Genomic DNA, 21,600 nt, shown 5'->3' on the forward strand with positions numbered 1-21,600 from the left:
TTCAGGAGTTTTCAACACATACCTTGAATAGCTCAATAGAGGCTAGGCACGTGTTGTCACAGTAGGCAGAAGTCATCATGGTAACAGTCACTAAGGCAGAAGACTGGAAGGGTTTTTAGTTTGCTACATACCTATGAGTGAGTAAAATGTGATGCTGATAAAGGGGACTGTTGGGCCTTGGCAGAGGTATGTGCTCTACCGAGTGCCATTTTAGTTTCATGATGTTACTTTTCATGACAGTGGCATTGTCACCATCCTCTCACCATTCAGTCAATCACAAGCTCCCTGCCTCTTAAGCTGGCAAGAGCAACAACTCCTCAGCAACTTATCAGCAATGTGGTACCAATTAGCACATGTTAGCTGGAGCAGCAGCAGTGCCAAGTATTTATAAACCAACCTACTAGTTACTGCTGTAAATAATCACAGTAAAAGGTGATACGAAATAAAAATTAAGTCCAATAAAACTCTGTGATCATGGAAATAGGCATGATGAAATAACATTATGTATATTATTAACATTACCCTCTAACAGAGAATAACAGCAGCCATCAGTACGTGGCTTTCATTACAATCCTGACTAGTTTGATCCACTAAAGGAGCAATAATATTTACTGTTCTACAGTATACGCCATTAACTGGAAATAGATATTACATTTTTTTGTAAACGCTTTCCTCTAAATCTGCAGTAAGAGAGAAAATGGATGAATCAAATGACACTCAGTGAAGGAGAATAAAGAAATATGCACATTACAGAAGACTCAGAATAGGTCCCTGGAGCCATGGAGGGTGTAATAAAGACGTTGGTCTGATAAAACTGGCTGAAGGACAAAAATGAGGAGAGAGAAACAGAGGCCACATAGATGGAAGAAAACACACAAGCCAAGTGGACTACATTAAAGGAAAATGGATGGAAACTATACATTTATTGATGACCTCACCATCAGTCTCTAACCAGGTGTCAGGGTGAGAGAAACAGGTGATAAGAAGGACCCTAGTTGCCAGGCGATTGATTGCTCCTTCTGCGCGTTAAGGTGACGGAAAAGAAGACGGATAGCAGGAGGGAAGATAAGAAAGTGTGGATGGAAGATGGGAGGCTGGTGCAATAACCAACCTGAATGCCAAACACTTTGCATCGGAAAAAGACTGAGGAAGCAAAATATATACACCGAGACTTAAACTCAGTGCTGTGGGAGGTGGCACCACAGAGGAAAACACTGGGAAGAATATCTTGGAAATAATATTACTGGAAATTTTATTTCATTTGCCGTCAGGCCAACGCTCTTTTGTTCCGCTGGCAAAATTAGAAAACATGCTTAATGAGTTCATATGTTGTATATTGATGGAAAGCAAACTAGATTTCAGCTCATATGAAGGAAACGATCTGGTTACATCAGGGCATGGCGGGTTCAATTTCGCTGCAGCGCTGCTCATGTTCCCTCTGGAGGGTGTGTGTGTGTGTGTGTGTGTGTGTGTGTGTGTGTGTGTGTGCCGATGTATTTATCCTCGTCCATTAAGAGCCTGAGACCTGCAGCAAGCATGTAGCAGAGCTGTGTAATAAAGGGGTTTATTTACTTCCTCCCAAGGATTTCCAGCTCCACCAGAGTTCTCTCATCTCCAGTTTCGACGATGAAGCTCGAGGACATGTTTCATCTCTTTAACATGCTATTATTTCCTCCCTCCTTCAGTGCTACTCATTACAACATATGATGCAAGTAGACGCAGACGAACATGCACATCATACTGACGCACTTCATCTAATGTACGTATTTGTGCAGTTATATGATGGATTTGCTGTTATGGTCCAGATTTAAACATTTTTATGCTGTTTAAATATTCATTAGAAACATTAAACTGGTAGATTTGACAGTTTAGTGAAAAGTGCATCCTGCAGTTTGGGACCCTGACGGAAAATAAAACCCACTTCCTCTGTCACTTCTGCCTCTCACAGCTGCAGCTTTAAGAGGATAAAATCTCAAAGTTATGGATGTCTTTTAGTACAATCAGTTATAAAAGCCCTCATATCACTATACAACCACAGTATAAAAATTGTGGGGAGAAAAGCAAATGAGATGGCACCATTGCCATATCTTGAGGACACGTAGTGTGTTCAGCTTCAAAAGCTTCATGAGCTATTGCAACCTTAAGGTTATTTCTAAATGCCTACACCGTCATGCTTCTTGCCCCTCAGCAGGTATAAAGTCTTCATCTGCCCAATAATAGACCATCACTATATTACCATATGTTGCAGTGGTTTCACCACTCGATGACGTTGTTATTTTAAAGTAGCTCTAGATTTAGGTTGTAGGCTATGATTATCACCTTATCATAATGCTTTGTCCTATTTCACCTATGTTTTCTTGATTGTTGATTAACAATAGTTAACAGAAGTATTTTCAGCAAATAGCCTTTCACTGATTGGCCACAGGAAGTGAAAACGTCGTTCTCTGCAACAACATTTTGGTTAGTTTGGACGTCACAGCAGAGTAGTTAAGATGTACCTTACGTCTCTGTGCTGCAATGAAACAACGCCACAGTTTTAGTATCAAACTAACTAGTTTCAACATATCGTTTAGTGTGAACTTTACACTCAACACACAGGCCTCAACAAGCGTCACACTGCAATGCACACAACCTCATTCGGACAATCAGTCTTTCCTGTTAAAAGGAGCAAAACAAACAACACCGTTCTGGTGCTTTTGCATGATTATATGTTTAAGCACCAGTGTTACTGTTCAAATAAATAAACTAAACTAAACTCCAGGAAAGCAGTTTTTCACAACCACCTGATTAAAATGTTTGTAGCACTACATGACAGTCGGTAGCCTTACTAATGTCAGTGAGGTATGATGCATCCTTTGTCTATCATTTGTTTAGAGCTTAAAGTATTAGCCTGTAAGTCGCTCCAGTGCAGATTCTCCACAAGAGGGAGCAGTGCGATCAGGCCACTTCCACAAAAAGCCAACCTGCTCCACCTATAGAAAAGGAAAGTAATGACAGCAGGGCTGCCGTCGAATAGTCCTGTTTGGAAAACGAGGTTCCTGACTGAGTCAAAACGACCCGAAGTGGCAGCCATGATAAGAGCTGGTTGAGTTTTCTAAACACTAAGGAAAGGTGCTTCCATCAATGCTTCCTTTCTTATCTCCTTTACACTGGACCGTCCTAAGTCCTTGTCTCTAATCAATTAATTAATCTTCTTCACATCTTTTCTTGACCTCATGACGTTTTCTGTCAAGGTCAAGGAAAAAGCGTTTATGTAAAGGCACAGGACGTAATTTTTTTCTGCCCCTTCTACCACAGCCAAGGACTTTAGATTGTAACAATATTGCTACTTATGGGTAAGTGATGTAACTGCTGGTGCAATTTTAACTTGTGTCATGTGCAGGGGAGGGATGTTTTCTTTTGGCCTTGGTGTCCAGCACTTCAGAGGGAAAACTGTGAAAATTACTATATAGCTCTCACCCTGGGAGTTTAGTCCAATAAAGGTGCATTCAATGTAATGGCAATGTTTTAGGTTTGAAGCTGACCCCGGTCATTTGTTGCCTGTCCCCATCTATTTTATTTTTTTCCTCGGTGGTATAAACCATCACAGTGAAAAAGCCACAGTAAAAAAAGCCAGGCAGTGGTCCAAAAGAGGCATTACAGGAGATCAATAAGGTTTTGAAATCAATCCTAAATTACATTTGTGGCCAATCATGTGAAGGTAGAATGAGGTTAATAAGCAGGTGCTGCCACTGAGCACTGGGCTCGCACTTTCATAAATATAAAAAGGAGAAGCAGTCGGGCAGCTCCATTCAGCAACAACTAATCTGTACCGCTGCAGGGCTGAGTGGGTGAGGGGGTCATCGGGGCTCCTACATCACGGTGGTTTCAGCTGATACTACAACAAATCCGAAGGCTTCAAAGAATCCTGCAACAACAAAGAACCACTGTCCTCACTACCTGTTTGACATCAAATACAGATATAGTTGAAACAGCAGCCATCCTACACTGTTGACTCTAATGTCTCTCAATGACATGTACTATATTGAAAGCATCAACTATCTGAATATTTGACCTTTTTTAGCTTAAATTATCTGCTCAATAATTTGATAAAACAGATCTGAGTTCAGAAAGTGAGCAGTAAAAACCAACACCCAGCTTTGTTATACTCGTCAGTTTTGTCAGTGACATAAGTCAACATCCTTTTCTATTACCAGAAGTGGAGAGTATATTTACTCAAGTGCTTCACTTAAGTGTAATTAAGGTACTTTTCTAGAGTATTTACATTGTATGTTTAATACTTCTACTCCACTGCGTTTCAGAGGCATACGTCTTACTTTTTAACTCCATTTATTTTACTTGACAGCTATAGTTGGTATAGTTTGGCACTGCAACAATTAAATCAATTAATACTTTTTCAAAGCCAAAATGCCCAAAATTGCCCAGGTCCAGCTCGTCACTCCCTGCTTTTCTTGATCATATGTGATGGTAATATGAACACCTTTGGATTGGAGATTCATGTCACCTGAGACCAACAATTTTCACCATTTTCTGATATTTTATGGACAAAACAAGCAATTAACCAAGAAAACAATCAGCACATTAATCAATAATGAAAATAATAGTAAAGATTTATACACAGAAAACATGTGTTAGGCAAAATATGATGTATTCTTACACATAATGCACAATGCAACAGTATAAAGTAGTTAGAATTGCCATTTTTGACATGTTTGGTACATTTAGTTGAGGATACTTTTGTACTTTTACTTACTTCCAGAAGCATTCTTCTGCTGTGGGATTTATAATTTGACTTAAACAGGAACTTTGATGATTTTCAGCCAGCTTGGTATCACAAAAATGTTGGTATAATATGCCAATGAACAATGTTAAACTAAAAGCCAGAGCCCTCCACTATTTTGCTGGCAAAAATCCATTACATCCAATACATTTTGTAAGTGCACATCCACGGACACAAAGAGTACAGTTGGATGTCGAGAGAGAGAGCAGCTCGAGTGAGGGGCGTCTCACTAAACCCTCTTCAAACTGTCTAAACTAGGCGGTGCTAATAAACTATGAAGATTATGTCACTACACTGCCAATTTCTTTCTAAAATGCTTCCAGAGACATATTTCAGCATACTATTTGGCTGCAATAGAGAAAGATCGTAACCAGGAAGTCGCTGTCATATTGTTTCTGGACTGTGAAAATGGAGGTTCAAAGAACACAGAACAAACAAGCCAGTGCTGATCAAATATGGACCACGATCCTGGTCATTGTCCTCTTATCACCTAAAATGTTTTCAGAAACATATTTTCTCAGGTTTCTTTGGTCATGTAGCACCCATTTCAAAAACATTTGGGTCTCTCTACTGCATAGACAGCCCAGTTTTATGCCACTGGCCATCTTTCCAGCAGTGGAGTACTTCTTGAAATGATGTGAATACTTTCACCACTGTCTATAATCTATTGTGGCACAGGAATAGTGAATGGTTAAAAATAAGTATATAGTGTGTGTCTAAGCCATGGGAGCCAAGGCTGTGGGTTCAGGCACAAACAATAGTGGGCCATCTCTTCAGATTTATTTAAATTTAGTTTAACCAAGAGACGCTCTTCTGAATACCTGAGCACTGTGGGTGTAGGTATTATAACCGTACAATGGATTGATACTTCATTTTGAATGAAAACACTGGAGGGTAGCACACGCTGAATAATGAGAACACGATTGGACACTGAATAGTTCTATGAGACCATTACCGATGTTTAATTTATTCCACCAGTAAACTAGATGAATGGTAATTTAGAGACCAACCTGGGATGGATTAGATAAGGAGAGATGGGCTCGTGAAGGGGAGCGTCTTCAGTTGTACAAATGGGCACGGATGATTCCAGCAGTAAAGTGCTCGAGAAAGCCAGAACGATTAATCCATAACTTAATTAGCAGATCAACAGAAACAAATTTCAACCCTGCTCAATTAAACATTGAAGTCATAATTTAAGCAGCTTCTCAAATGTGAATATCGGGGTTCTTATATAAAATTAAACGCAGTATCTTATTTTATTTTTTGGTGGAGCAAAAAAAAAAAAGTTTAAACATGTCACCTTAGGCTTGGCTTGTCATTTAATATTTTCTGATATTTTACAGGTTAAACAACTAATCAAGAAAATAAATAAACTGCAAACCAATTCATAATGAAAAATAGCCACAAAAACGGCTGGAAAATATCCGCAGACGTCCTTAAAAATATCCAGTGGTGTGATTCGAATTGCGATCGGCCCATTAGCAGCCTTGTTGGCTGTAATAACTCCACCAACATCCCCCCACCTCTAAATGTGAAGGTCAGCTAATATGCATATAATATGAACGTGATATGCAACGTTTGCTACAAATTGTAGGTTTGTAGAAAACTTAACTGCAAACATTAAATCCTCAGTCGCAGTTTCTTGGAAAAGGAACGATATTCTCAGGCAATAAATGATGCACATTAAACAGTGTTACTGAGATACAGCGTGTACTACTTGCCAATATGCTGTCCATTCAATAAAGGAAGGAAGGCGTAGTTTTTCTCAGTAGAAACTTCAAGGAGAGATTTAGAGAGCACAAGGGTTCTCTTGAAGAACAACAACAATAGAAACCTGGGGCTGGGTCCACCCCCACATGGCTACACATCTGTCTGATCCTTTTTACCATGTTTGTTTGAATCCCCATTCTCTTTCATGTCAGAAAACCAAATTCACAAACCTCTCCCTGCTAACTCCTTGTCCTTGTACAGTAAGAGCTGTGACTGGACGTGCACACAAACCTCTATTTCCTCTGCATTATGACCTTTTCATGTTAAACAATCTATTTCCCAGAGGTTTGTTCAAGGTAATTACACTGGGAGCTGCCCATCAATCAGCAGATGCAGGAGAGAGAAATAAAAAAAGAAGACATTTGATTGTGTGAAGCTCCTGGCTACTAATGTCATCCTCCTCTACCTTTCCCGTCTTTCTCCCCTCATTTCCAGGGTAAACGTCCCTTCTAGCAGTCAGGGCTGGGTGGGGGGTTGGAGGGACGGTTGCCACGAGGCATGCTGGATAATATTTTCTAATGAGGCGAGCTAGCCACGCCACCTGGAACCCTACCAGAGACTGAAATCTGCCTCCCTCAAAGTCTGCCAAGAGTCACCCTCTTTTGCATTTTCATCCGAACATCTCCGACTTCATGCAGGGACATTTTTCCTGCCTGCAACTTACAGGACAGAAAAAAACCCCTTCTCCCTCCCCGTTTATAAACGTTACTCCATCTAAATAAGAATCTGCTTCCTTATGTTGCCCTCCAAAATCAGTCTTCTTTATCTGACACCACCGTAGTCAGATCTCCATGACGAATCCAGCTTTTAGAAAACATAGCCTATAATCTAATATAGCTGCTATGGATAGGGGGAACTGTCAGAAAGTCCCATTTCTGCAGCCCTATTTTTTCACCCTAGACATACTGTATATCCAAAGTATATCCACTCTGTCCACCCACACGCAGCCAAAAACCTCTGGCATCCTACCAGTGCAGCTCCTGAGCAGTCAGCAGAAAGGGACACGACATTCAGTCCAAGGATTGGAAAACGCTTACGGCAAAGGAATGACTGCCTGCCAATGTATTTCCTGATGTTAATCCAGGTGAGCTTATGTGTGAAAATGAGAGGACCCCAGATTCATATCTGAGGGGAGGTCTTGTGTCCTCTAAATTCAGGAGAAGCACTGTTTAGATGGCTAGTTATGAGCCATGACACTAAGTTATTCTACTGTGGGTTTGTGTGTATTTGTGTACAATGGTGGAGGGGTTTGTGGCAACTGTGGGGAAGGGATGAGGACTGAGTGGGATGCAGCAAACAAAGGAATGGTTGTTTATTCAGCGAACAGTTGTCTGTCCCTGGAGCCTGCTATATCTATTCTCCAGGGTCGGTTTGTGTATGTGTGTGTGTGTATTCATGCATATGAATGTGCACTAAATTAATTCTGATAACTTTGCAAATACATGTGTTAAATAACTAAATGGTTTTCCTTTTGGTGGAGAATGTGTGTGGATTTTTTTTTCTTTTTTTGTGGGGTCCCAAACCTGGAAGCCAGCTTTCGTTGGGCGTCTGATGGATTTGTGGGGACCAAACGGCTGGACCCCATAACATAAATCCTTAAATTTTAGTGTGTAGATGATGTTTTCTTTGTTTGCCGAATTATGGTGCAGGGTCCGAAAGCTTTGTGAGAACCAAATGCTGGACCCCATAATGAAAATCATTAAATTTAAGAATGAAGGCTTGGGCTTGAAGGTTAATGTTAGGTTAAGGTTCCAGGAAACCGATTTAAATCTAAATGAAAATAAGGATGTGTTTGTTATTTCCACACAATTTCCTTTTTCACAACGAGCAGCTTTGAGTCAAAAATGAGAAAACCAAAATGGCTAATCGAACGCATCATTCCTATGACAAAAGACATCTGTTATTATTGGAGAAGCCTATTACACATGCCTCAGATGTCATGCAGGGACCGGGCTGCTGTGCAGTTATTTGTTTGCAAAATACACTTAGCTTTCAAGGTCAGACGAACACAAAAATGAAGAAAACTAGTAACAAATATTTTCAGTAAGCCTCACTGAGAGGTGGGTTGGCGTTTTAAGGCTCTTGATGTTGTGTTATGCAATTTGGGAGTTTGAATGGTCACAAAATGGTGCAAGAGATACAGAAGAATTAGAGCTGGAACTAACAATTATTATTTTACTATTTTTATGTGCTTTCTGTTTATTTTCTTGTTGATTTTGTACTGTCATCTGCTGGTTATATGCTGTCCGTTTACGGGTTTTGGAAAAGCACTATAATATATTCTAAAATGCCAGAAAATTGTGAAAAAAGGTTGATCAGTATATCAAAATAGTTGTGGATTGATTCAATAGTTGGCAACTAATCGATAAATTGCTGCAGCTCTAAAAAGAATACATTTCTGTAATAGAAAAATTAACTCTTTGTACTTTTCACCAAATATTTTCCAGTTAAATGCTTGATACGTTCACCACTTCAGGTCTCCAAAAATCATCCAAATTTAACAATTTAACAGGAAAAAAACACCCACAACCAGTTACCTCTCTGAGATCACCTGTGTTGAGGACTTTAAGAGCACTTTTCTAAACAGATGTTACAAAGTTCTTAAAAAAAATAAAGAAGACACTGCCTCGTTTTAAGCCAATAAACACCGGTAGAGTCTTTCAATCAAAGCCAAATGTACTGAAGAACTGGCTTAATGTATAGGAACAGTGATACAATGCATACCTTCAAGTGTCTTGTGTAATAAAATCCATCTTGGGAGGTCTGTATTTTGAAAGGAATATAGAGGAGGAACTCTATAGCTTTCCATCTGGTTCTGCTTATAGTCTGGATGTGCTAGAGAGAGAACACTGATGAAGGCACGGGAAATACACGGTGAACGCTCCTGGAAAAGGATCTTTTCTCGGCCTCTGTTAAATGTCAAAGATGTTAAAACCAGATGTTGATTCCTGCTGTTGAAATTTCTGTTCCATTCTCACAGTTCACACCATATCTGGGATTTTACTTACCAGGTTTGAGGCTTGCTAACCATATGACATGACTTTTTCCTGTATTGTTCATGACATAAAACACATTTGGAGCATCTGAAGAGCCGGTTTGCTGGCTGTCATAGTTTGGCTAATCAATAGGCCAGGTCATGTCATCAGTGATGTTGCTATTGGTGGAATTCATTCAAAAGTAATGAGATCAACTTCTAACTAGACTAGCTGTCAAAGTCTGCGACTTTTCAAGTTTTCCATAACTACAGGAACTATTTAAACAGACGGTCACCGTAATATTTACATTTGCTAAACTTAATCAACTGTTTTTCTGTGTTCCCCACTGGGCCAATGTATTACGTTGGCTCTATACACACTCTGCAGAATAGCACCAAATCACTAAAATAGACACAGATAATGAACAATATGATCATAACAATAAAAACCAGCAGCTCCGACTGCAGCTGCAGTTTTTATGAGGGGAAGAAAACCACAATCAATACACAATGCTGCTCCTCAAGAGATATGCCCCCTTCCACCCCTGAAACATATGGGTCATATTCCTTCAATTCAGCTCCTCACCTCGCCCAGTCTGGGTCTTATTTGTTCCAAGAATTCTGTGTTCCTCTTCTCATCCGAACTGTTTAAAGCTACTCCACCAAACAGGTGACTGTGGCTGTCATTGTGACTGCAGAGTAGGCATTTCTGGCACATTTACTTTTTCCCCACTAGCAAAATGGCTAATGAGTGTCATGATTTTGTGCCCTGCTTCCAAGGTGCATGGAGAAGGGAAAAAGACTGAAGAGGTCAAAAATCCACTGCTAGTACTTTATTGTCAGACCAACGCATTTCAGCTCGTGTCAGGGCCTTCATCAGGGTCAAGTGTTGCTGGAGTTTTGACCTTGTTTGTCACAATTCATTATCCAAGCTGTCCTGTCTATTGACCCTTCCCCCTTAAACCCTACCTCACTTGCTTGGCACCTTGAGAGGGGACATTTTACTTCATACTCTGGCTTTATTGGACTTTCTACATTAATTACTTGAGTCAAGGAGGTTATTTTTCACCCGTTTTAATCAGTCAGTCGGTTGGTCGCTTACATAAGGACTACAGAGGGGATTTCCCACAAAACTTGGAAGGCGGATGAGTCTCAACCTAGAATAGACCCCACTAACTTGTGGTACAGAACCAGATAAAGGAACAGATCCAGGATTATTTTTACTCACATTGTGAGACAGAACTTTTTTTTTAACATTTCCTTTAATTTCTCAGGGAATAATGCATGGATCTTGACGTAACAAATCAGGCGTATTTACATAGGTGACTGGTATCTATGAATGAGTACAATTAGATGTGGGTCCAAATAAAAATCTAGATCTAGAGCTATGTTTTTGGATTTCTGCTAACTTTTGCAACTGAGTCATACAAGTCATGTCAGTTTTATTCATACAGCCAAAAACACAAATTTGCCTCAGAGGGCTTTACAATCTTCCCAAAGACAAAACCCTCTATCCTTAGATCATTTATTCAGATGATTCAAGGACATCCAACATAATACACTTTTTTTTTTAAAAATGACATAAATAAATGTGGATCAGAGAAGACATCAAGAAACTCCCAGGTGCCATCTAACTCTAAATCTCCTCTCTACCTCAAACACCACACAGTCAATACAAACTTCCTGACTCCCGCCTATGGCCTGAGTCCAATCTCTCCCTCTACCCAAACACTTCATTTATACAAACATGTAATAATAACTTTCTAGCATACACAACCACTGCCCCGTCCATCTATAGAAATAAAACTGTCATCATTGGAGACTTGCACCGAGGCTTTGTGAGACTGCACTCGGTTGAAGGCTCTGCCCACAATGGTCTGTTGATCCAGCTGTCTGTCTGGATAAATCCACTTGGCTGGAGGCAGGGAAAGACTTGATGGAGAAGAAATACATCCCAGGCTCACAGTGGATGACACAGAGGCAAACTCTAATGTGTAATGAAAGCACTCCGGCACAGGCAGTCTCTTGTAATGAATTAGCCAAAAACTGACACATAAAAACCCGCTTAAACCTACATGCAAGAAGAATGTGACCAATCATACACGTGCATAGACACACTGTAAGATCAAAATAGCAGAGAGGAAAGAGAGTGACACTGAATTCCCCCCTGTTGTTTAGAGGTGAAACAAAAGATGATGTTCAGTCATGATGGAGAATCAATAACTAATCCACCTGGAGTACTTGAAAGGCACAAGGTGCTCTGGGGACAAGCCCTGTGTGACAGTGTAAGACTGTGTGACATCATGAGAAAGCATGTGACTGGAGCTTTGTGCTCAGAGGATTTCATAGGAAACTGAACTGGAGTATAGAGAGCATGACAAAGACAAAAAAAAGAGTCATGATGAAGCCATGTGCCAGAAATCTACTGGGGATTTTAATCAACGACCACTTGTCTCTGAAGGTGCATACTGAACATGTTACGCTTTTGAGCATGAAACGGAAATTGGTGGACTCTACCTTGTTGCCTCTTATTACCTCTGCCAAGGAGATTATGTTTTTGCCCATATCCGTTGTTTGTTGGTCGGTTGGTTGGTTTGTCTACTTCTACTATTAACTACTAAATGGATTTCCACTAAACTTGGATGGAGGATGGGTCTCGGCCCAAAACAGACCCCATTATCTCTTAGTGAGGATCCAGATAAAGGAACACATACAGGAGTTTTTTCTAACCTTCTTTAACATTGCGAGATTGGGTGTTTTTTTTTGTTTTCGTATATATCTAAGGTAATAATGCATGCTTGATGAAAAAAATCAAGTCTAATTGGTGGCTGGTATCTATGAGTGAGTAAAATTTGATGAAGATCCAAATAAAAATCAGGATCTAGTGGATTTCAGTGTTTTATATGATATTGGATAGGCTTTATTGATTTAAAGGGGAATGTTGAGTCTTGGCGGAGGTATGCACTCTGCTGAGTGCCGTTCTACTGTCTCTGTTCATTGTCTTCACACGCTGGGTAGCATTTATCATAGGCCCCTGAGATCCATTAAAAACTGTGGTTCTCGTACTCCTCATTGTGTTATACTCAAAAGTCAATTGGTCTGCTTTATGTGCACAACACCTCAGACAATGACACGCTTTTATTTACAAATCCATTCTTGGCAAACTTCACATTTGCTCAGCTTCTCTTTTAAACTTGAGATATGGAAATGAGGCCTCGCTCTATGGAAATTTTGCAACTGAAAGAAAGAAAAACTTTTCTGGTTACGGTTTCTGCCCGCACCGCAAGGAACAATTTACAGACTACACTTAAACTTCTAAATATTGACCAGTGAACGATTTTATGAACGATCCATGGAGTCCAGGTTGTCTGTGTGCAAATGTTTTATCTGATCATTTTAATGTCTCTTAAATCTGTGCTTTCATGTTGATTTTCTATTTCTATTCTCGGCCAGGTTTTCTTTCTGAAAGAGATCCTTGATCTCAATGACACTAATCAAAACTTCCTCATTATTTGGTGTAAACTGAGGTAAACAAGAGGAGAGTGCTTAAGTCGGTGTCTTCCCACTTACATATTTCTCCTGAGTAACGTTGTTGTGGCTTGAGTGAAGTGAAAAATGCATGGGTGGAAAATACAGGCCTCTGAGGGTCTGCGTGCAGAGAGATGATAAAACAGCAGCACATCTCTGAAATTTACATACCATAAGTATTTTACTGTTCATACAAGATAGAAAAACGCATTCTGAATGTATTAACAGTTACATTGTTGATGCTTTATGTAATTACATGTCAGTTGTTGGACTGTCTTCCCCTTCGGATTGCATAATGAACTGTTTGAGTCCAGATGACGATTTCAGTGTGACTCAGTGCAGTCAAAGTGTGTCAAGGAGCACAGCTCATTGCAGAGCAAATGAACAGTGTGTGTTCTGATGTGGCTGTGGGTTACAGTGGCTGACTCAGCTGTAATGAGATATAAATGAGATGCTGGGTAATTTAGGCTGTAGAGGGAGTGAGGAGGAAGAGGAGAGGAGAGAGGAAGGGAAGAAAAGGGGAAAGGAAGGGAAACACCAGCTGTTATTCCAGGTGATCCACAGCTGTCCTCTTAACCTGCGTCTCCTCCCTTTTCATCAACGCCTCAGATACTTGATGAATTACCCCAGTTGAGGCTTAAAGGCCCTACACACCCATCCTAAACCCACACGGGATAGTTTAATTAATCTGCCTGATTAGAGCTCTTCTCAGGACTGTGTGGGCGTGTACAGACTGTGCCTGATTGACATCTACTTCACTCTGTTGGTTTGTTTCGCCTGCTCGAGTGGGATTTAGTGCACCTTTGTCTTCCTTATTTGTCATATCATCAATCTTAAACCTGATGCCACGTTCATGCCATATTGGAGTAATTGCAATCACCAGTTTAGGACTGTGTTTGTTAGTTTAGTTTGTGAATAGTGTTCAGATTCGGACTTATGATTAGCCTGTTGTGCAAGGTAGTCAAACCCAACTTAATGGCTGTAATGCTAAATTGTGTATGCAAAGTATTTTTAACCCTCAAATGATCACCTCTGCAATCACAGTGGCCAAGTAAAAAGTAAGTAAAAACATTGAAAAAAGAACAACTTATCCAACGTGCTAATAAATCACCTAACCAGTCCTCATTACAAAACCGAACATGTAGGTCATCTGTGAAAGCAGCTTATTACGACCCATATTTGTGTTAATTAGGCGGCGACCTCTAGTGGCCACGTTAATTACTACACCAGCAAAGGAGGAAGTAAGGTGAAGTAGTATAAAGAGCAACAAAGTCAGCATATGGAGGGGGTCGGAGATGGATGGCGGGATTTAACGGGCACAGGACTTTCACCCAGTCGATGGTGAGTTCTTTTAACTCACTAATGTAGTAACGAGATGTCATGTACATAACATGATCTCGTTGTTTTGGGAACAGTGATTTATATTCACTGGCAATCAACCTATTTAGTCGGATGTGTTGAACTGGCTGAAGATGCTAATGAAGTTGTTGATGCTTCACTTAGAGTTTCGAGGGTTCAGAACATTGTGGGCGCTTCACGCATGCTAATGTTAGCTGCAGTTGCTGTCGGAAGCCATCAAGCTACTCAACACTCAGATACATTTTGTGTTTGACCAGGTCTTGGTCAGGTCAGTGCCATTGCCCTGGACAGCTTTGAAATTTGCATTGCAAATATTGTAGCGAGTGTTGTGTGTGTCGAGTTTTAAAAAGTATGACAATCATGCAACCACTTGCTGCTCGCCATCACGATGCCTAACTGTGCCTTGAACAAGTTTCTGGTGTAACGTAGTCCTGCTGCTCTCTCCATACTCTGAGTCACTCTCACACAGAAATTTTGCACGATTGATTTAATGTGAAACAGTACTCGGTAGAGCCGGCGTGACATGGTCGGTAACAATAAAAGTACCAAGCTCGATACGCACTGCCATATTGGTCAGTCAGATTAAGTGAAAACATCTGCGTGGGTGTGCAGGGCTTTTAACCTTCTTTTACAGCGAGCATTTCGGCATGTCATGGCAGGAAAAGCACAAGCGTGGTTGATAACATTAAAATTGACTGCAGTCCATTAGGTCAGCTAGTTTCGGGGTCCTGGTATTGTCCGAGCTGACTCACTTGAATGGCTTACTGGGAGACTTGATGGAACTGAGGCATTTGTTGACAAAATTGGTTTGACCTTTGCTTTTCCTGCCATGACAAGTCAACATGTCTGCTGAGAAAAATGTCTCTGACTCATTTTCCTCTCTATTACACAAATACAGTCCAAAACCAACTGGTACATGCATCTGATATTAAGTATGACTATGGGCAAAAACTGGGTCTGATCAAGCAGAAGATAAGTTTTCTTACAGCTTTCCAAACACAGGTGCGGCTAATAACATCACTAATAAGTACGTTCTTTTCACGTGTGCCAGTTTGAGGGCTCTGGTGTTGTGCATGCTGGCTTAATGATACACTTAAAATGGAACAGAGCCATCGCTAATGATATTAGCTACACCTGTGCTTTTCCTGCTTTTACAAGTTAAAACGTCTGCTGAAAAAAGGCCTTAAAACACTGCAAATAAAGTTCAAGAGGAGAAAGTTGGCACCGTCAGTGCACACTTCATCAAAAACACACTCCTTAATGGATGTGTGTTTGTCTTCAGCATCCAGTCTTCATCTCTAACAGTGGGTTCATTTCCTCTTCTTCAAGTTCCTCTACAGCTTGTGTCTTTTCTCTCACTCCTCAGTAGAAAGGCTTTTGTTTACCTCTTTTGAATTATGCCAGGCTTGAGTATGTGTGTGCGTGCTTCCCTTCATATTTCTCTAGGAGTGCCTTTGGAAGACGGTCCGTCTCCAAACACACGTGCACACACAAGCCTGGCATATTTCAAATATGAAAGTGCATTTCAGCTAAGAAGTGGGAAGTGATTTATAAAAGGCTTTAGGGAAAGGCTTTCTACTGAGGAGAGAGAAAAGACGTGGCAGAATAACTCCTCAGAGATGGAGAGTGGGAGGGTGCGACTGAACCTTATGTTATAGATAGCAGAGCAATCGGTAAGGCTGGATATTAAAGCGCTAGATCAGAATACTCGAGCTCAACCTTGTGCTTACAAGATGTTCCTTGATGTTGTAGTAACACAGGAGAAATAATAAAATGAACACATTTTTTCCTCTTTCAAACCAATAACCTAATGTTGCAATGATGATAGTCTCACACAGCCAGACCGATCTCCACAGCACTGTGTCAGCGCTGGAGAAAGGTCTGGCTGCACCAGTTCTTATCCTGGGATAGAAAAATAAAATGCTCTGGCTTGTTTGCATGTCTTTAAATCACAATCGTCTTGGACGGTATGTAACCCAGGATGCAGCGGCGGTGCCCCTGCAAAATAGTGTTTCAAAATAGTGATTTTGAAACAGTACACGCAGGTAGTGGAAGGAAGCTTGGTAACAGGCGCCCAGCGACAGGCTTTATACCAACAGTCTATATCCTGTAAGTCAAGACTACAATGACAATGACAATATTTGGATTTTAATTTTGTCATTTCAGGGTGCCCAGCTCGGCTCGGTAGTCTGCACATTGTCTGTTTGTCAAAAGCAGAGGTGAAATGAGTTTGACAAAGCTGGATAATTGCTTGGAAAATTACTGTAACTGGCAAGTAACTGGCTGCAAAAAAACTTTCTCAAACTCAACAGTGACAAATCTGAAATCATACTCATTGGCCCAAAACATCTCACCACATCGACCCAGAACTTCACCCTCAGCTTTGACAACATCAACCTGTCTCCCTCTCCCTCCATCCGTAACCTTGGCATCATCATGGACAGTACTCTTTCATTCGAACAGCACATCAGCCGCCTCACCCAAACTGCTTTCTTCCATCTAAAAAACATTGCCCGCCTCCGCCCACTACTCTCCTTCTCTGCAGCTGAGACTCTCATCCACGCATTTATCACTTCAAGACTGGACTACTGCAACAGCATCCTCTATGGCTCATCTTCCAAAGTCCTCAATAAACTTCAATACATCCAAAACTCTGCTGCCCGCCTCCTCACCCACACCCGCTCCCGTGAACATATCACCCCCGTACTCCAAAACCTTCACTGGCTCCCTGTCCCTCACCGAATCAACTTCAAGCTCCTCCTACTCACCCATAAAGCCCTCCACAACCAGGCCCCTCCCTACCTCATGGACATGCTCCACCACCACACTCCTTCTCGAAACCTCAGATCCTCAGACGCTAACCTTCTCTCACCCCCCCTCAGGACCAAGCACCGTACCTGGGGGGATAGAGCCTTCTCCATTGCTGCCCCCTCCCTCTGGAACTCCCTCCCCAAACACATCCGTGACTGCCCAGACTCATCCACCTTCAAGTCATTACTCAAAACCCACCTCTTCAAACTCGCTTTTCATCTGCACCTGTAGCAGTTTGCTGTACTCAACCTGTTCTCCCAAAAACCTACACAGATCCATATCCTCATACACTGTTCTTTTTACTACATATTTCTCCTCTATCGCACTATGCACTTGAGTTTATGCACCATGCACTTGATTTTATGTATTCTTGTATGTATTCCATTCTTGTAAAGTGTCTTTGAGAGTTTTTAAAAGCGCTGTACAAATAAAATGTATTATTATTATTATTATTATTATTAAGTAGAGTTCACAGTCTCAGGCTGTCAGTGAGTTTTATTTTAGTTTTTTGTCCGTCCGATTGAAAAGGCAGAGAAAGAAAGTGAAACGTTAATGAAAGTGAGATGGAAGTGAGGTCGACTTCCACGTTTCCGGCCCATGTCCAAAGCAGAAAAAAAAAGAAACTTCAAAAACACTTCAAAGGCAACACAGCTAGCTTACCAGTAGCCTTCAGCTGCACTTCCAGACAATTATCCTACGTGCACGAAGATAAACAACTGACAGGTACGAAGGTAACTTTGACAGTGTTGGAGATGTTTCAAAGATCTTTTATTCATTTCTTTGAAAAGAGTGCTCACTCGTGGAGGATGAACTGAACTGAACTGATAACCTTGAGATCCTTTATTGATTTGCTTGGGGAAGATGGTTCACTCTGGACAGGTTTGACAAACCAAACTTTGTACTAAAATGAATTTCTATCTTTTATTGTTTTATTTTAAATCACTGAAGAGTGTTTTTTTCTTGGACAGCTGTTGTTGTAAAATACCCTTAACTTTTCAAAGACGAATTTGAAAATGTAAATGTCCAGATGCAATAGCAATGGCATAACTGTCAGTGCTGAGAGTCTTGAGGTTGAAAACAAAACCTGCTGCTTTTTCACTCATCCCAACTGATGCTGAGTCATATCAGCCTCTGTCAGACAGAGGATACCTGTCTGTGTGTGCCATCCTAAGACTGTTAATAGTATAGCAATGCCATCTTGGTGACTCAGCTCATCCTGTTTATTCCAACATACATATTTTTAATGACATACGCAGCCACATATGAGAATCCACTTCCTCAACCTTCAAAGCCACAGCAGCAGACCGTCTGTGCTCCTGAACACTAGTGCAGTCAAAGACAAAGCTGCTAATCAATCATCCAACCACTTTGCCGATAACCACTTAAAACCTTGTCACAGACAAGAACAGTAAGTCAATTAAAATCAAACTCCTAAAAACTCCTCTTCACTGAGGTTTTGACTGATTTTCTACATTGAATTTCTTCCGTTGTTACATCTGCTTTTTTTAAAATAATCTCAAGAGTTTGCTGTGTCTTAAAGGGAAAACAGCCAAAGGGGCAAAAATTGATTGCACCTAATTATTATGACGGGAATAGAGTACGAGCTTAAGCTGCAGTTTTGAAGTGAACACATCTACATAAAATGTTGCTGTTGCGAAATAAGATGAAAGAAAATCAGATCACTACGCTGACAAATACAAATGTGAACACATAAAAGTCTGCATGTGACGATACTAGAAAGAGATAGGATCGTTTAACAATATAATATAGCCTTGCTATTCATACATCTACAATCAGTAAAATGGTCTTTTAGAGTGGATGCCTGTAACTAAATACCACCAATTTCCACTAAAAATACTTCAATAAGGTATGTTTGCCAGTGTTTTATTGTACACTGACAGGTGAAGTGATTAATATTGATCATTTTGTTATAATGCAATGTGCTGCTGGGAAACCGTGGGTCTGACATTCATCTGGATGCCACTTGCAATGAATCACCAATCCAAATACCGTTGCAGGCCAAGTTCACCCCTCACAGCAACTGCACTCTCTGATGGCAGTGCCCTCCCTGGCAGGACAATATGGTCTGAAACATGCAATAAAATATTACTTTTTTGAAACGTGAAAGTCACTCATGCAAATAGTACTTGAGTAAAAGTATCTGATATTGAATGTACTTAAGTCAAAAGTAATTTTCTGGCAATATATGTACTATGTGTAAGTGGCTAAGTTGCATTGTGGGTAATGTAGGTACCAGATTTGGAAAGCAGTCCACTGGTCTATCATTGCACTCCTATAACAGTGTAAAGTACAAGTTCCTCAGATCTGTTCTTGGGTCAAATACTTGAGTAAATGTACTTAAATAGATCCCATCATCAATGTCAGGGGGCATTGCCACTGCCACTGGGGAGTGCAGTTGGCATGAGGGGGTGTACTTGGCCTGCAACTGTGTTTGGATGGGTGAATCTTGTCAAGTGGCATCCAGATGAATGCCAGACCCAAGTTTTGACAGCAGCACATTGCATTGGAACCAAATGATCAATGTTAATCACTTTCCCCGTCACTGGTTTTAATGTTTTTTTTAACAAAAAGGCTTCTGTGGTCATGGGTTGGTTGCTCTCTGGTTGGCAGTGTGGTACCTGGCATGAGTTGCTGTCCAGTCATTCCAATGGGAGGCATCCCCAGGTTGTTCATGGCCGTCGCCCAGGCGTTGGGGTCTGACATGGGCATTGTCATGGAGTTGGAGTCCATTGTCATGTTGCAGATCCCCTCTGCAGAAAGAAACAACAAGAGACGGAGGGAAGAGTCAGTATCACTTCTGTGACCTCTAAATCATCATGATACACGGTTGTTCCAGAAGAGGAATCACGTTATGGGAAAGACCGAGGTAGAAGATTGTTTTCAACAGCGTGGGGGGCCATCACCTCCAGCCGCCTCCTTCCTATAAATCACTCCTTTAATTCTGTGTTCTGTCTGAGGGGAGAGGAAAGGCCACTGTGACCCAGCAGTCAGTCCGACACCGAAGCGATTTCAACAAAACTGTCATTTAGAATCTATTAATCTTGGTGTTTGTTCAGTTTCTGCACCGAGGTTGAACACCTAGGCCCCTTGACACCTCCTGTCTCACTGACCTGTGCTGAAAATGCTGCTGTAGGACTGAAAAAGCTGTTGCACAAATGTTGAATCTTGCTCCTATAGGCACTAGCAGATTAAAAAAAGGAATGTATTCATACATATATACACAAAATGTACTCAAATGAGTACTCCAGTGAAAGATCAGAGCTTTCACTCGCAAGCCAGAGTAAGAAAATAATACAGCGTAAAACAAGATTATCATGGCACTAAGCACAAATCCTGATGTTATCAGGCATTTGCCAGGCGCTCTGCTGCTAAACCTTGGAAAAATCTCCAACTTAGCATGACAAACACACACGCATCATCCCAAACTCACAACCCCAGAATCGCGTTTTTCTGCCAAGTGTTGCATAATAAAACAAACACATTTAGATCCCCATAATAAAAACCCCGAAGTAAAGTCAACATGAACACATCATGCATCCACCAGCGGCTCATTCTCCCCGTCTGCAGTCTATTTCACAGCTCTAAATGCTCTTTAATTCTCTCCTCTGGTCGACCTCTTTCTCTCTGACAGACCTGTAAATTGCTGTGACTGCTGGCTGAGCCATGCTGCCCTCTTCTCTCCTCATGCCAAAGCCAACACCACTGTTAATAATGAGAAGCGCTGCACCCTGCACACACACTTCACACCTCAGAAGGTCCGTGGCAGAACCCACTGTGGAGGCAACGCTGTGCCCCGTGTGTGTGTCAGTCTGCACAACACCAGCCTACATTTGTATTCCTGGTGTTCAGACACAGCTGGCCATGTGTAATAATGTTATTTGCCTCTTTGCCTCCCTCTCTGAGCTGCTAATTTCAGAGCTGTCTGCTGTTACCGCCATAGAGAGGCCTGATAAAACCGCCCGTGTCTGTGCGTCGCTGTGATAATGCTGCTGACGAGGACTTCACAGGCTTGTTAACGAACACAACCCTATTAACTGGGGACACTTTCGAGGACTTAAAATGAAGGAGGAGAGGAGTGGTGGTGAGCTGTTTTATAGCTTTTTTATTACAGTTTACAGTACATTAACTGCAGTGTTGATGGATACACACACTCAGAGTTTGACAGGTGATGTCCTCAGTCTAACTCAGTGCTCTTGCTTGGCTTATACAAACAATGATGATTAGAGCTGGGTAAAAACTTAATATTGTGCATCATAGGATTCAATAGGGTTATGGTAATATTGAGATATTTACTAAATCTTCTCTTTTCCAGGTCATTAATGCTGCGTTACAGTCACTGAGCTGATTTGAGTCAGTT

The 21,600-nt window shown here is 41.1% G+C and overlaps 1 protein-coding gene across 7 annotated transcripts in view; it reads right to left on the reverse strand.

Annotated features, from left to right (window-relative positions):
* Positions 1 to 21,600, reverse strand: part of enox2 (ecto-NOX disulfide-thiol exchanger 2) — a 198,870-nt gene that overhangs the window by 46,677 nt on the left and 130,593 nt on the right. For all 7 annotated transcript variants that reach the window (XM_073487201.1, XM_073487205.1, XM_073487204.1 and 4 more), the window contains one exon: positions 19,862 to 19,993. In XM_073487201.1, the coding sequence (XP_073343302.1) occupies positions 19,862 to 19,993 (132 nt within the window). The remainder of the gene's footprint in view (positions 1 to 19,861; positions 19,994 to 21,600) is intronic.

The sequence above is a fragment of the Pagrus major genome, chromosome 18, assembly GCF_040436345.1.
Source record: "Pagrus major chromosome 18, Pma_NU_1.0".
Lineage (NCBI taxonomy): Eukaryota > Metazoa > Chordata > Actinopteri > Spariformes > Sparidae > Pagrus > Pagrus major.